The sequence below is a fragment of the Vicugna pacos genome, chromosome 4 (genome assembly GCF_048564905.1).
Source record: "Vicugna pacos chromosome 4, VicPac4, whole genome shotgun sequence".
NCBI classification, from domain to species: domain Eukaryota; kingdom Metazoa; phylum Chordata; class Mammalia; order Artiodactyla; family Camelidae; genus Vicugna; species Vicugna pacos.
Window position 1 is genome coordinate 41,146,151 of NC_132990.1, and position 12,188 is coordinate 41,158,338.

The 12,188-nt window shown below is 39.3% G+C and overlaps 1 protein-coding gene across 2 annotated transcripts in view; it reads right to left on the minus strand.

Moving 5' to 3' along the window:
- The window catches only part of TRPM6 (transient receptor potential cation channel subfamily M member 6), a 121,637-nt gene that overhangs the window by 95,309 nt on the left and 14,140 nt on the right, over positions 1-12,188 (minus strand). For both annotated transcript variants that reach the window (XM_072959600.1, XM_015243670.3), the window contains exons 2-5: positions 7,670-7,749; positions 5,279-5,317; positions 4,135-4,312; positions 1,035-1,248 (exon numbers count right to left, since the gene is read on the minus strand). In XM_072959600.1, coding sequence (XP_072815701.1) covers positions 1,035-1,248; positions 4,135-4,312; positions 5,279-5,317; positions 7,670-7,749 — 511 coding nt within the window. The remainder of the gene's footprint in view (positions 1-1,034; positions 1,249-4,134; positions 4,313-5,278; positions 5,318-7,669; positions 7,750-12,188) is intronic.

The window sequence follows — 12,188 nt, forward strand, 5'->3', positions numbered from 1 at the left end:
TACATCCTTTTATAATAAATGGGCAATCTAGAGAGAAAACTGAGTTCTGTGAGCTGCTCTAAGCAGATTAGTCCAACCCAAGAAGAGGGTGGTGGGAACGTCTGATTTATACCTAGCCAGTCAGAACCACAGGTAACAACCTGGTCTTGAGAGTGACATCTGAAGTGGGGACAGTCTTGTGGGACGGAGCCCTTAACCCTTGGAGTCTGACGCAACTTCCAGGTAAATAGGATCAGAATTGAGTTGAATATAACACAGCTGGTGTTGCACAGTTCCTTGGTGTGGGAGAAGAACCCATGCCTTGGAATTGGTGTGAGAACCGAACAGGCTAGTAATAGATTGGTAAGAGAGGAGGGTTTGTGAAGTCGCTGGTTCTCAACCCTGGTTGCACATTGGACAGCCCTCAGAAGCTCCATCTTGAAAAACTCTAATTAATCTGGGGAAGAGCCTGTGCATCTGTATTTATGCAAAGCTCTCAGATGATTCTCATGATGTGCATGCAAGGAGTAAGGTTCACAGGCCCCTCTATGAAGTTCTTGCATGTCAAATTTCAAGGAGGACGAAAGAGTCAGTGATAGAGACTGTGAGTGAAATGGCAGTTATGTAGCTGATTACCTCCTCATGCCCAATACACTCAATGCAACTGTTGCACGGGTCACTGACGGCCAACGACTGAGAACTTGACCATGGTGAGCTTAGTTCATGTCCATGCCCACACACTGCATACCTGCGTGGATCCCATGTCCTTCCTAACCTCACCATAGTCCAAAGCACACAAGAGACTATTTTCTTTGCAAGAGGGTTAGCCAAAGTTATGTCAACAGAGCGTATTTTAACAATGGTAAAAACACATTCCAGGAACGTCTATGATTATTCTGGGCTTCTTTTCCAGTCACTACACTTTCAGTCTTTCTCCCTTATGCCACCACATCCCCTGGGAGCACTGCAGAGCAGAGGTTAGGTGCCATACTGCCTGATTCACAGCTGAAAAGAAGGAATTTTAAAAAAAGAGTGAAACAGGGCATGTGCCTTACCGGTATTAATACCTTCAGTTATTATCCATGCTCCTGTTGTCTCTGCAGCTTTGACCAAACCCTGGCTGAAGATTTCTTTAAGTTTGGAGGGCATCTTGAAGTTCTGGATGCCCCCGTGGACAGAGATCACCAGCTTTGGCAGTTCCATCTTCCACTCTTGCAACATTAAATGTAATAGATGATCCAAATTTGTGTCATAAGACGTTCTAATATACTGGAAGACATGCATACACATAGGTACATAAAATAGTGAAAAATATATGCCAGGTCACAATAAGCACATGGCAGGACAACTGAAATGGCCAAAACTTGAAAGAAAGTATCTGGGATCTCTTTAAAAGTTCATCTTCGTATAATGAAAATATTTACTTTGAAAGGATCCCACACCCCCTTTAAGTTCCTTCTGGGAATTACAAGTCACAGTAGGAAGGCTTCCTCTGGTTTTCAGGGTTGATCCACCAATGTTCTCCAAAAGGTCTGAGGTGAGGCAGAAACATTCAAACTGGCAAAAATCATGACTCCAGCAAATCCATTTAAAAAAAAGGTTTTTAGAAATAAATTGAATGGGGTTTTTCATAAATGCTATGGCTTTTAATTAACTTGACCATTTCATATATTTGCATAATTTAAATTAAGATTTAGGAGCATGTACATTTATTTTAAATTTTACATGCTAACCATTTCCTGTATCTATCATTATCTCTCTAAAAGTGGGGTTTTTTTTCCCCCAGAATAAGTGCTTTTCACAAAAGAGTCAATGTAATCAAAAGAAAAGATGAGGGAAATCCAAACATGCAGGTAACTCCAGAATCATTTTGCATTTTGCCCTTAATTATAGTGTATGACTGGCTTTCTTTTCCCAGCCCATGCGGCCACATACAGACTGTTAAAATCAAACTGAGATGAGTTTGAGCCAACCAACAGCACGAATAAGTCAGATTTACAGGAAGAAATAAGGGCTATAAGAAACCATGAATCATAAAACTACAGCAAAAACAACCACAGGCAGAGTTCTCCATAGATATGCAAATAGGAGTTATCACATTAGACTCTAGAATGTGATAGTGATTTAAAAACAATTGTCCATTCATCTTTGAAATTCTTTACACATAACCTCTTTATTTCCTAATTAAAATATCAGAATTTCTGAACATCAGGATGGTGCAGCCATCACAGAATGTAACAGAAAGAATCTAAGGGTGACTAGGATTCAGTTTACAAGCAAGGAAACGGAGTTGCCATGGCTTTACCACACAGTCAAACAGTAGGGAAAATATAAAGTTGACTTTTGTGAAATGGGCTGTGTTGCTCTGAATAATGAATTAGGGCAAAGGAGGCAGCTCTGGTCTAGTCCTTCTCTCCATCTCAGCTCTTTCCCCCAGGTAGCCCTCTCCTTCAATCCTAAATCCTTTCAGTCCTAGAAGATACTTCCTGAGATTTCAAGATAAACACCCTTGATGAACTACATTATCAGCACTAAAGTCTTTCTCCTCAAGGCCAACCAAAGATGGTGCTAAAGGTCGAAGAGTCTTTCTTTCCGTCCTCCTCCTTTATAACTAACTTACCTCTAACTGTTTGTGGAAGGAGATGGGAGAGATAAACAACTGGGAAGGGGAATGCAGTGGAGGGAGATGAATGGGCAGCTCTCTGAGCTCTCCTGCTGTCCATCCTAAACCTGAAGTGCAATTCCAGGCCCAAATACAAGGCTAGCAACTTCCCTTCTGAGACATCACACAAAATGCATTCAGGCACAGAGGATGTGACAGGAGCCTAATGCTAAGCATAAAATGTATTAGTGGTCAGGAGATCTGTCTAACCACATTTTCAGTTCTCCTAAATGTACCATACTCTCCCATGGCCTTCACACAAGCTATTATTCCTCGTGCCCTGAGCGGTCTCACCACTCTGCCTCAGCAGACACCAAATGCCTCGCTTCCTTGACACAAGCACACTGCCCCAGAAAAACAGGAGGAATTACTCTTCTCATTCCCTCAGAGAACCCTGTACTCCCCTTTCATAGCATCCCCACACTCTGTGGTGATTGTGTACTTATTTCCTGTTTCCCTCACTAGACTGTAAGCGATGTTAGTACACAGAACATCAGCTCTTTGGGGCATAGCAAAGCATGGGCATCCAATAAATACTTGTTGAATGGACAAAGGAAAATGAGTAAATGAAGGTGATTATGAATAAACATAAAAGCAAAAGGAAGAAGGTGAAAACTTAAGGGAAAAAATTACATAAAGAGTTCTGTAACAGTCAGCTTCCAAAAAGGATTGCAGAGGAGAAGGCGGACAATTTTCTTACCAACTTAAAAAAAACAAAACTCAATGCACAAAATTAAATGCAAGAGAATTAGTAGTCAGACATGTAGATTACTGTACAACTATATTATAAAACCTTACTATGATTACACTATTACGAACTGTTGTTTCAAATCCATTCAACTGATGACCACACTCCAGGATGCAGTTGATTCTGAGCTGTCCTGAGGTGGGCACCCCCTGCATTTTCCCCACGGAGAGCTCCCTCCAGTAAAGCAGTGGGTAGTTAACAAGCTCAAGAGAAAATAGCTGAGAGATGGCTGACCTGTCAAAACTATGTAAATCACAGGCAAAGTGGCCATATTAGGGACAGGAGAAAGCTGGCCTTCCAGTTGCAGGGCATACAGAAAGCACTTCCCCCTTTTCCTACCTGGGAAGAGGCTCTCACAAGGACACGGGAGGCATTAACATCCACTGGTTATTGCTATGGCCGTGCTTCACGTAAAGCCTGTTCCTTGGCAGTAACTTTCTACATTCCTTAAGAAAAGGGTAATCCTTTGGCAACTCCTTCAAGATCAATAAGCCATTCTCTTCTGCAGAGGGCATAAGCTGGCTGAAAGAGGCCAGTCAAATAAAGAGCTGGCCACACCACACCTGGGAAAGGTATACTGGCCTTCAGACATAAAGAGAAGAGTCAGGTCATTTTTATCAACAGGTCCATAACATGGATCACTTTTGCAATAAAACCTGGTCATCTGACCATCTACACTTAGAAATACAATGTGGAGGTTATATCCTGTTAAAAACCAACAAAATAATATGGGTTATTAGCAAACCTTGGAGTGGTGGGTGTGCTCTCCATCTTGGAAATTAATCGTGCCAAAGGTATCCGTAGGGCTTTTCACTGTGTGCTCCTCAATAGACCACTGTTCATTTTCACCGCCAACGGCAGCCGAGATGGGCCGGGCATAATCTATCCCATGATGGTCTCTAATCAGTCGCCCGCAGTAACACCTTCAATTTAGGACAAAAACCAATTTCAAAAAAGAAAACACACAATTTCAGAATAGAAAATAGATGTAGTGTTTCCACATGTTTCTAGCATGATGTATGGATGACACATATTAACAATTTTTAAAACTTCACATTGAGATTTATATCAGATTTCTAACACTGGATTAGTTTCTAAGTTGAAAAACACCCTCGGTGGTTTTCTCCCTTGGTTTCACATTAGAATAATTTTGGGGATGTTCGAAAAAAAAAACAAAACTAAAAATCCCTTACACACTCATGTTCATAGCAACGTTATTCACAATAGCCGAGAGGCAGAATCAACCCGAGTATTCATCAACAGACAAATGGATGAACAAAATGTAGTAGATACATACAATGGGACTTTATTCATCTTTAAAAGGGAAGAAGATCCTGTGATCTGATGCAACATTGATGAACCCTGAGGACATTATGTTAAGTGAAATAAACCAGTTGTCAAAAGACAGATGCTAATGATTCCACTTATATGAGATACCCAGAGTAAACAAATCCACAGAGAAAGAAAGTACAATGGTCATTGCCAGGGATTGGGGATAAGGACTAATGGGAGTTTTTATTGAATGGACACAGAGTTTCAGTGTTCCAAGATATAAAAAATTCTGGAGATCCATTAAACAACAATGTGAATATATTTAACACTACTAAACGACACGCTTAAAAATGGATAAAATGGTAAAGGAAAAACATCAAATTGTATTATTTTGAATATGTGGTGTTTATGTTATGTGGATTATACCTCAACAAAGTTGTTTTTAAAAAAATAAACTCTAATATACAAGAATCTCCTTACTTAAGGAGAGTAAAAAAATGTCCTTGTGTAAAACACAAGATGCACATCAAAAGGAAGGAACGTTAATCAATGCAAAAAAAAAAAAAGTGATGCAACTTCAGAGAAATATACAAGCACAGAACTGTTTTGAGTCTTACCTGATTAAATTCTGGCAGACTTGGCATCCTGCAGCACAGCTAAATTAAAGAAATAAAACCACTGTTAGTTTACTAATATATCTGAAAACATTTAATGCTTATTCAGTAAATATCTGTTACATTTTATATTCTGGAAATCAGGGTTTACTGAGTACGCATACATCAGTTCCCAAATATTCCCATATGTCATTTACCAAATATAATTACACTTCAGTAACTATGATCTAATTAACAGAACACTGTATCTGGAACCGAGATACCTGGATTCAAATCTCACTGATTTAACAATTCCTCTAAGCTCCAGTTTTCACATCTGAAAATAATATCTGACCCATACAGTTATTAAAAGGATTAAGGGTGATAATATATGTTAAGTGTCATACAGTACCTAGTACATTGCAGTATGCATAATAATGGTGACTATTATTATTATTACACCATGAAGATAACACAGAATTGTTGAGAATTAAGTAAGAAAAAGTATATATATACAAACAATTTTAAAACCCTGAAACACTATCAAATTAAGACATAGTTGGTACGCTTATAATTATTATCTTTATTAATCTTTCTTTTTCATAATTGAAAAAAGCCTTCTGGATTTGGGGGTTAGCATTACAGTCATCAGTGACCATATTTTAAGTGTGAAGAAGTTTTAACTAGGAGAGAATTCTAGTTAAAATAATGGGAGAAAAGTAGTATTCATAAAATCAGTCATTCTAAATTATTTAGAAGTGAATATTCAGGCCTTTCTCTTCTTCCTGCTCTAGTCTTTTAGAAATTTTTTCTCAGAAGCTTCATTTCAACAAGTTCAAAATGAGAAGGAAAAAGACTCTGAAATCAAGTCTATGAGATTTGTTTCTTATTAGAAGGTACAAAAAGAATCAATAAAAGATAAGCTTTTATCTAAATTTAAAATAGTGAACTATCACCCTTTTGCTGTGCACCATAAGGAAGAAAATGCCTAAAAGCTACAATTCTGAGAATCTTACCAGGATCTAAGAAAAAGGCTAGCATAGAAGGAGTAGGCATAGCCATCCATTAACTTTCTGTTACAATCACACAAAAGGAGAGACTGCTTTTTTCTCCATAAGATGTAGTACATCTTGTACCATTCATAGAATTACGGTCATTGATATTCTTCTTGAGTCTATGGGCCAATGACCTATAATTTATCTCTTTTCATGAGGTTCAAGGTGATTGTGAAGATGATTTTCCCTTTACAGAGCAGTAGGAGCTGCCTGGGCTCAATCTGCCTTCCACTGCAGCCACCATCATATGACAAAATGTCATAAAAGATGACGGGAAAAACCAAGGTTGCCCTGCCTTTTTATTCTGTAAATATTTTATACGCAGGTAAAATGAGGATTTCCAATCACAGGGCTTATAAGCCACAGGTAATCCAAAGAGGGCGGGACTAGTAAATATTTAACAAAGACAAAGAACACTATTTTAGTCATCCCCAAAGAACTAGGATTTCAGTAACCTCACTGTGCTACCCTTCATGAGCATACAGCTGTGATTTCTTAACTTCAAAGAATATAATGCTCAACAGAATCTAAAAATAGAGTGGTCCCTCTAATTAAAATACTGTTCTACTATTTTCTTTTCCTTTTAATTTCTTTTCTCCAACGGCAACGCTACCCAGTCTTAATTTCATGGATCTGATTACCCTGGGGAATTTTCCATAGCCCTCTCTTCCCCTATCTTTCACTGGCTGCTGTTCTGAACTTTGTTCTACAAGTAGAGCTTCCAAAGGGTTGTCAAGAACTCAGAGTAGTCAAACTCAAATCACTCCATTCTGCTGCCCATTACCTGCTCAAGCGAAAAGCCTGCGGAGGAAAAAATTAACTGCATAATCTGAGCATGGAGTCCTGGAAGATCCCAGTTACTATTTTCCACAGACCCTTTAGTTGGGTATAAGGGGCAGTCACAACATACTGAATATTCAGAAGTTGTACATTTTTTTATCCCAATCCAGGGGAATACATGTAGCACTAGATATTTCCCTGATATCCATCCATCCTCCCAATAGGAGTAACAGGAGCATCAACGATTAAAAAAAAAAACCAGCAAAATCTACCACAGTATTAACAGTGGCTCCATCAGGGTGATGTCATTATGATGAGCTTTTATACTTCATTAAGTAGACATGTTTTTCAGGTGCCTACTATATGGTAGGCACTGTCATAGGCACTGGACTTGAAGTGACAAAGTTTCTACTCTTACCAGAAGATCTGTATTTTTACAAAAGTGAAGAAACAAACCAATTAAAAATAAATGCTAACTTTACAGATACTCTCAAATCCTTGAAACAAGTCATACCGCTAAATTTCAATAAATAGTTCTCCAAGTACCGTTGCTTTAAAAAAATGTAATTAAAAATTGTACCTGTGAGGGTCTTTTGAGCTGGCTATGATTTTGTTACATTCTCTCTTGTGGAACACTCCTTCAATCCAGGATTTCTGGGACTGAATAGAAAATGTCATTATTTTTAGAGTCTAATTAAGTGAGAACACAGTGTAACAGTAGTTCAGGTAGGCAAGATATATTTAAATATAGTGGACAAAAATTGAAATTCCAAGACCAACCCCAAACAGACTAAGCATTTTTTTTTTTGGCTTCTATTACAGAAACATAGACACAAATAAGCCACTGCGAATACAAAAATATTTACAAAGTTAATTGGCCCATAATCTCATTTTAAGTGAAAGATCCCTAAATGCATAAAACTCTAGCAAGGAAGTAAGGATACAGCTGAGGTGTTACTCTTAACTGTGCCAAAAATCACTTTTAAATCCTGCACCATAATCCTATAGTGTGAATATCAAGCTCTCAAACTCCAAAATTCTCACTTAGAAGTCCCTCTTTGGCTAAGATTTGACGGGAAGCTGTAAAGAGTGTCAAAGATTTGACGGGAAGCTGTAAGGTGTGTCAAAGATGTAGTCTCAGCAAGATTCTGTGGAAGGAGTTCAACCTGAAACCAACCTGGAGGATAGACTCACGCATGCACCCTCAGGAGAACAGAACTTAGGAACTCAGAGACTGATTTCTTGTAAATGCCCGCTTCACAGACCAGCCCTGTTTCCTGACTAGTGACCATCCACCAAGAATCTCTCCCCATCCTCAAGACAGTGAATTCACTGCTTGGACTTTGGCTGGATGTCCCCCTCTTTGCACTCCGGGCCCATAAATACAGCCCACCCCTAACCCTTAACGGACTTTCCTGCAGCTTACTACAGCATGCACTTCCCAAACTGCCGCTCCTCTGCTATTCCTGAGTAAACTCAATCTCTGGTAATTCGAGCTTGCCTCAGTTTACCTCTTTACTTAGGTGGACAATTTGATACACAGTGTCTAAGAGCAGTTTACTAACGGCTGAATTTCAAAATATCTCAGTTCACTGAATATTTTGGAATAGGCCTCCACGTGGCATGCAGGGAATTCTATAGCAAATAAGGCAAGTTTCTTATTCCGAAGGAACTCAGAATAAAAAGGAGGAAACAGATAATAGTTTGATGTCATTAAACTTCATGTGTAACAGTTAGCTATTAAAAACAGCTCCAAAAAGGGTCCCTAATTTTGGAAACTATATATACAAATTAAGCAAGCCACCCCCATTTTTTTTTTTTAAAGGCTAGATAGCTGACTCTAGCAGAACTATCTGGGCAAATTAATTTCTTTCTGCTTGTTTGCTCATCTATTAAGAATGGAGATAATAATAATAGTAATACCTCATTGGGCTACTGAAAGGAATAGATAAAGGCTGTCTCCCTGGTATTATTAAGGCTCAAAAAAGCTCAGCTATTATTGGTAATAGCAAAGGTAAGAATTATCTTTCGGTTGGTAGCCTGAGAACTTAGCTTTGATGTAGTTTTTCATAGGACAATACTTCCTGACCTCCAAATCTCCCTCCTCGGGCCTCTCATACTACAAACAAAGGACTTTATGCGTCCGCTTTCCCCCACTAGGCTCCAGCTCCTACAAGCCCTATGCAAGTCATTTCTGCTGCCCCCGGGGCTCAGCCCAATGATTGTTGAATGAACAACAAAATGAACACACTTAAAATAGAACTTCAAGAACCCATGTACACAATTTTCCCTTGAAGGGTGTAAACAGGAAACCTGGGCCATAACAAGAACGTGAAAACTTTCCTCCTGCAACTCCCATACCGTTATCTCGAAATTACAGGAAAAGAAAAGCAGGCTTAATCTGCAAGTGTTTCGAACAATTCTCAATTTAGAACTTTACTTCCCCTCCCCCACCTCATAATAGTACCTTTTCTCTATACTTTTCAGCACACATGGAAGAAGCCCCCCGCCATGTTCAGTTCAACAGAGAACTATCAGGAACTAAATGTTTGTTGGTTCTGATTCACTAGCCCAAATCTACTGAGGGCAAACACCCAACATGCGGGCTTCTGCCACTTGGAGCAGCAAACTGTCTTTGACAGAAAAGAACATGCCATTTCTGCAGCTATCATGGGAGTCTTTATAGGCTGGGTGTCTTTTATATACTGGGGGCGGGGGGATGTTTGTGTTTTAATTGCAGTTGTTATTTGGAGAAGGGAAAGGCAGAGGACAAAGAAGGGAAATAGTGTTGATCTCTGGCTCTACTGGCACAGTTTGTCTCACCCTAAAACACATTCCAATTTTACATACAATCCCAGGACTGGGGTCGGGGTGGGGAATAGAAAAGAATTGTCAAAAGACTAATCCTCTAACAGTAACTATATATGAATTAATTCCTGATGTCACTGAAAGTATTTCTACACTGGGGCTTTTTGGGTTTCCAGATAACAGATTCTTTCTTAGAGGAATCTCTGAGGAGGCATAGTCTTAGAGCCATTCCTTGATTTAAAAAAAAAAAAGTATTCTAAATGTGCATAGGTTTGTTTTAACATCCAGGGGACTGTATGATTGGGGGGCTGAACGGCACACGGGTAACAAGTCATTTATTTTCTTTCTGTAAACTTTTTTTATTAAAAAAAATCTAACAGCTAACAAGTACTTTTCCAGATGAAACTGACTACTTACTCCCTTTTTATATCCTCCACTGTATCTTATACACATCACAGCACTCACAATGCTTAAATGCATTAATGCATTTGTTTTTCTTTCTTAACAACTTTATCATAATCTACTTCAAGATAGGTGTTAGCTTTTTTATCTTGGAACCTGCAACATGCAGGGAAGCAACAGAATGAATCAAACAGAAAAGTAATATTTTCAGACTCCAGATTGATATTGGATATTTTCTGTACACAGGCCCTTCCTTGGAGCAGAGACCTCTTCAAACTGAGCACCAGGCAGAGGGATTTCCATAGCGCACAATCAGACAGCTGGGGAAATTCATCAGTGCAAAGCCAGCCCTTCCACCTGGAAGACTCAGCTCAGGGTCTCCCATGGGGTTTTGTCCACATTCTGCAGGGATACCTCATGAGACTTACTTTACCCAAGATTAAGAGTCTCAGGCAAAGGGCATCCAAACCTAAAATAACCCAAACCCAAGAATCTGGTTCACCAACACTGCCACAAGTTGACCTCACTGATTTTCCAGTAAATAATCTTTCCAGGAGGCAGCATTCAGGAGTACTTCATAAAGAATACAAAATAACCTCACATGTTTTCTTCCTTTTGGGTAGTAAGAGGTAAGCACTCCTTTGCTGCTAATACTTTTTTTTTTTTTTGGTAATATCTTTCAAAATGGAATCCCAACTAAATAACTCACAGTTCCCTAAAATGCCACTTCTCTTGTTTAGGTGAGAAATTTTGCTGATATTTTCACATACTGCCCTGCTGAGCAAAAGCATTTAGAACTTCAGAATGACTATCTAGATCACATAAATTCATAAGTACATGAGTAAAACATTCATGAATTCTCCACAGAGCCTAATGGGGAATTAGAACTCAGCAGTGAGCAGATCAGAAAGGTTCAAACCAAAATGATGTCCTACCCCGTCCTGCCCCTCCCCAAATTGGTGAAAGCCACAAACATAATTTCAAATAGCAAAGAGAAGACATTTTTTCCTCTGCTGTCACACATTCTTCAGCCTTATCCAGTATCCCGGGGAATTCAATTTGCAAACAAGATGTTTATACATTTCAGATCATGTGAAATCATTTTGATAAGAAGGGGAAAGGAAACGGAAGGTTCCTCTATGAGCGTCCTTTACAACTGCCCCCCGACCGCTCACAACAGTTTAGTGAATGCAGAAGCTATTTGGTGTAGAATCTCTCTAATCAATTAAGATTTTCAAGTTAGATACGCCCAATCTCCAGTTCCCACACAGCAAAGTGCACACAAGTGCGTTATCCGAGCACACAGATGGCCTGTATTTATGCTACAAATATCCTGTTAAATTATCCAGCTTTACTAGGACTACATCCAAGTGAGCTTACCTTTTCTTGGTGCGGGGGGCCACTCATGACCTGAGGGCTGCCGAGCACAGAAACTGGGCCTAAACTCCCAGAGTGCGGGGCGTCAGGCTCTAAGGCTGATTGAGCTAAGACAATCTCTGTCCCGCCACCCCTTTGTTAGAAAAACAGCAGGTGCATTTGGAGTCGGAAAAACATCTTAATGCCATTGAGTTATTAAGAACTAGGGCTTCTGGAAAGAGAGACACAATCGGCCACAAGTTAGTGATCTTTGCCTGAAAGAACAATCACTTGAGCTAATGATACACGAGTCATGATGTTAGCCTAAAGGAACAATAATCTTAGTCTATGATCTTAGCTTTTGGGGATCAGTCAATCCTGGTGTATGGAACAGTAAACAATGATAATGATTTTAGTGCACACCATTAATGTACCCTGAAAAACAATACCTGTGCCTACGTGCAAGAATGCACAAGGTAGTCATTTGAATTTGTATAAATTAACTGCCTGAAATAAACTCGAGGTCCACTCTT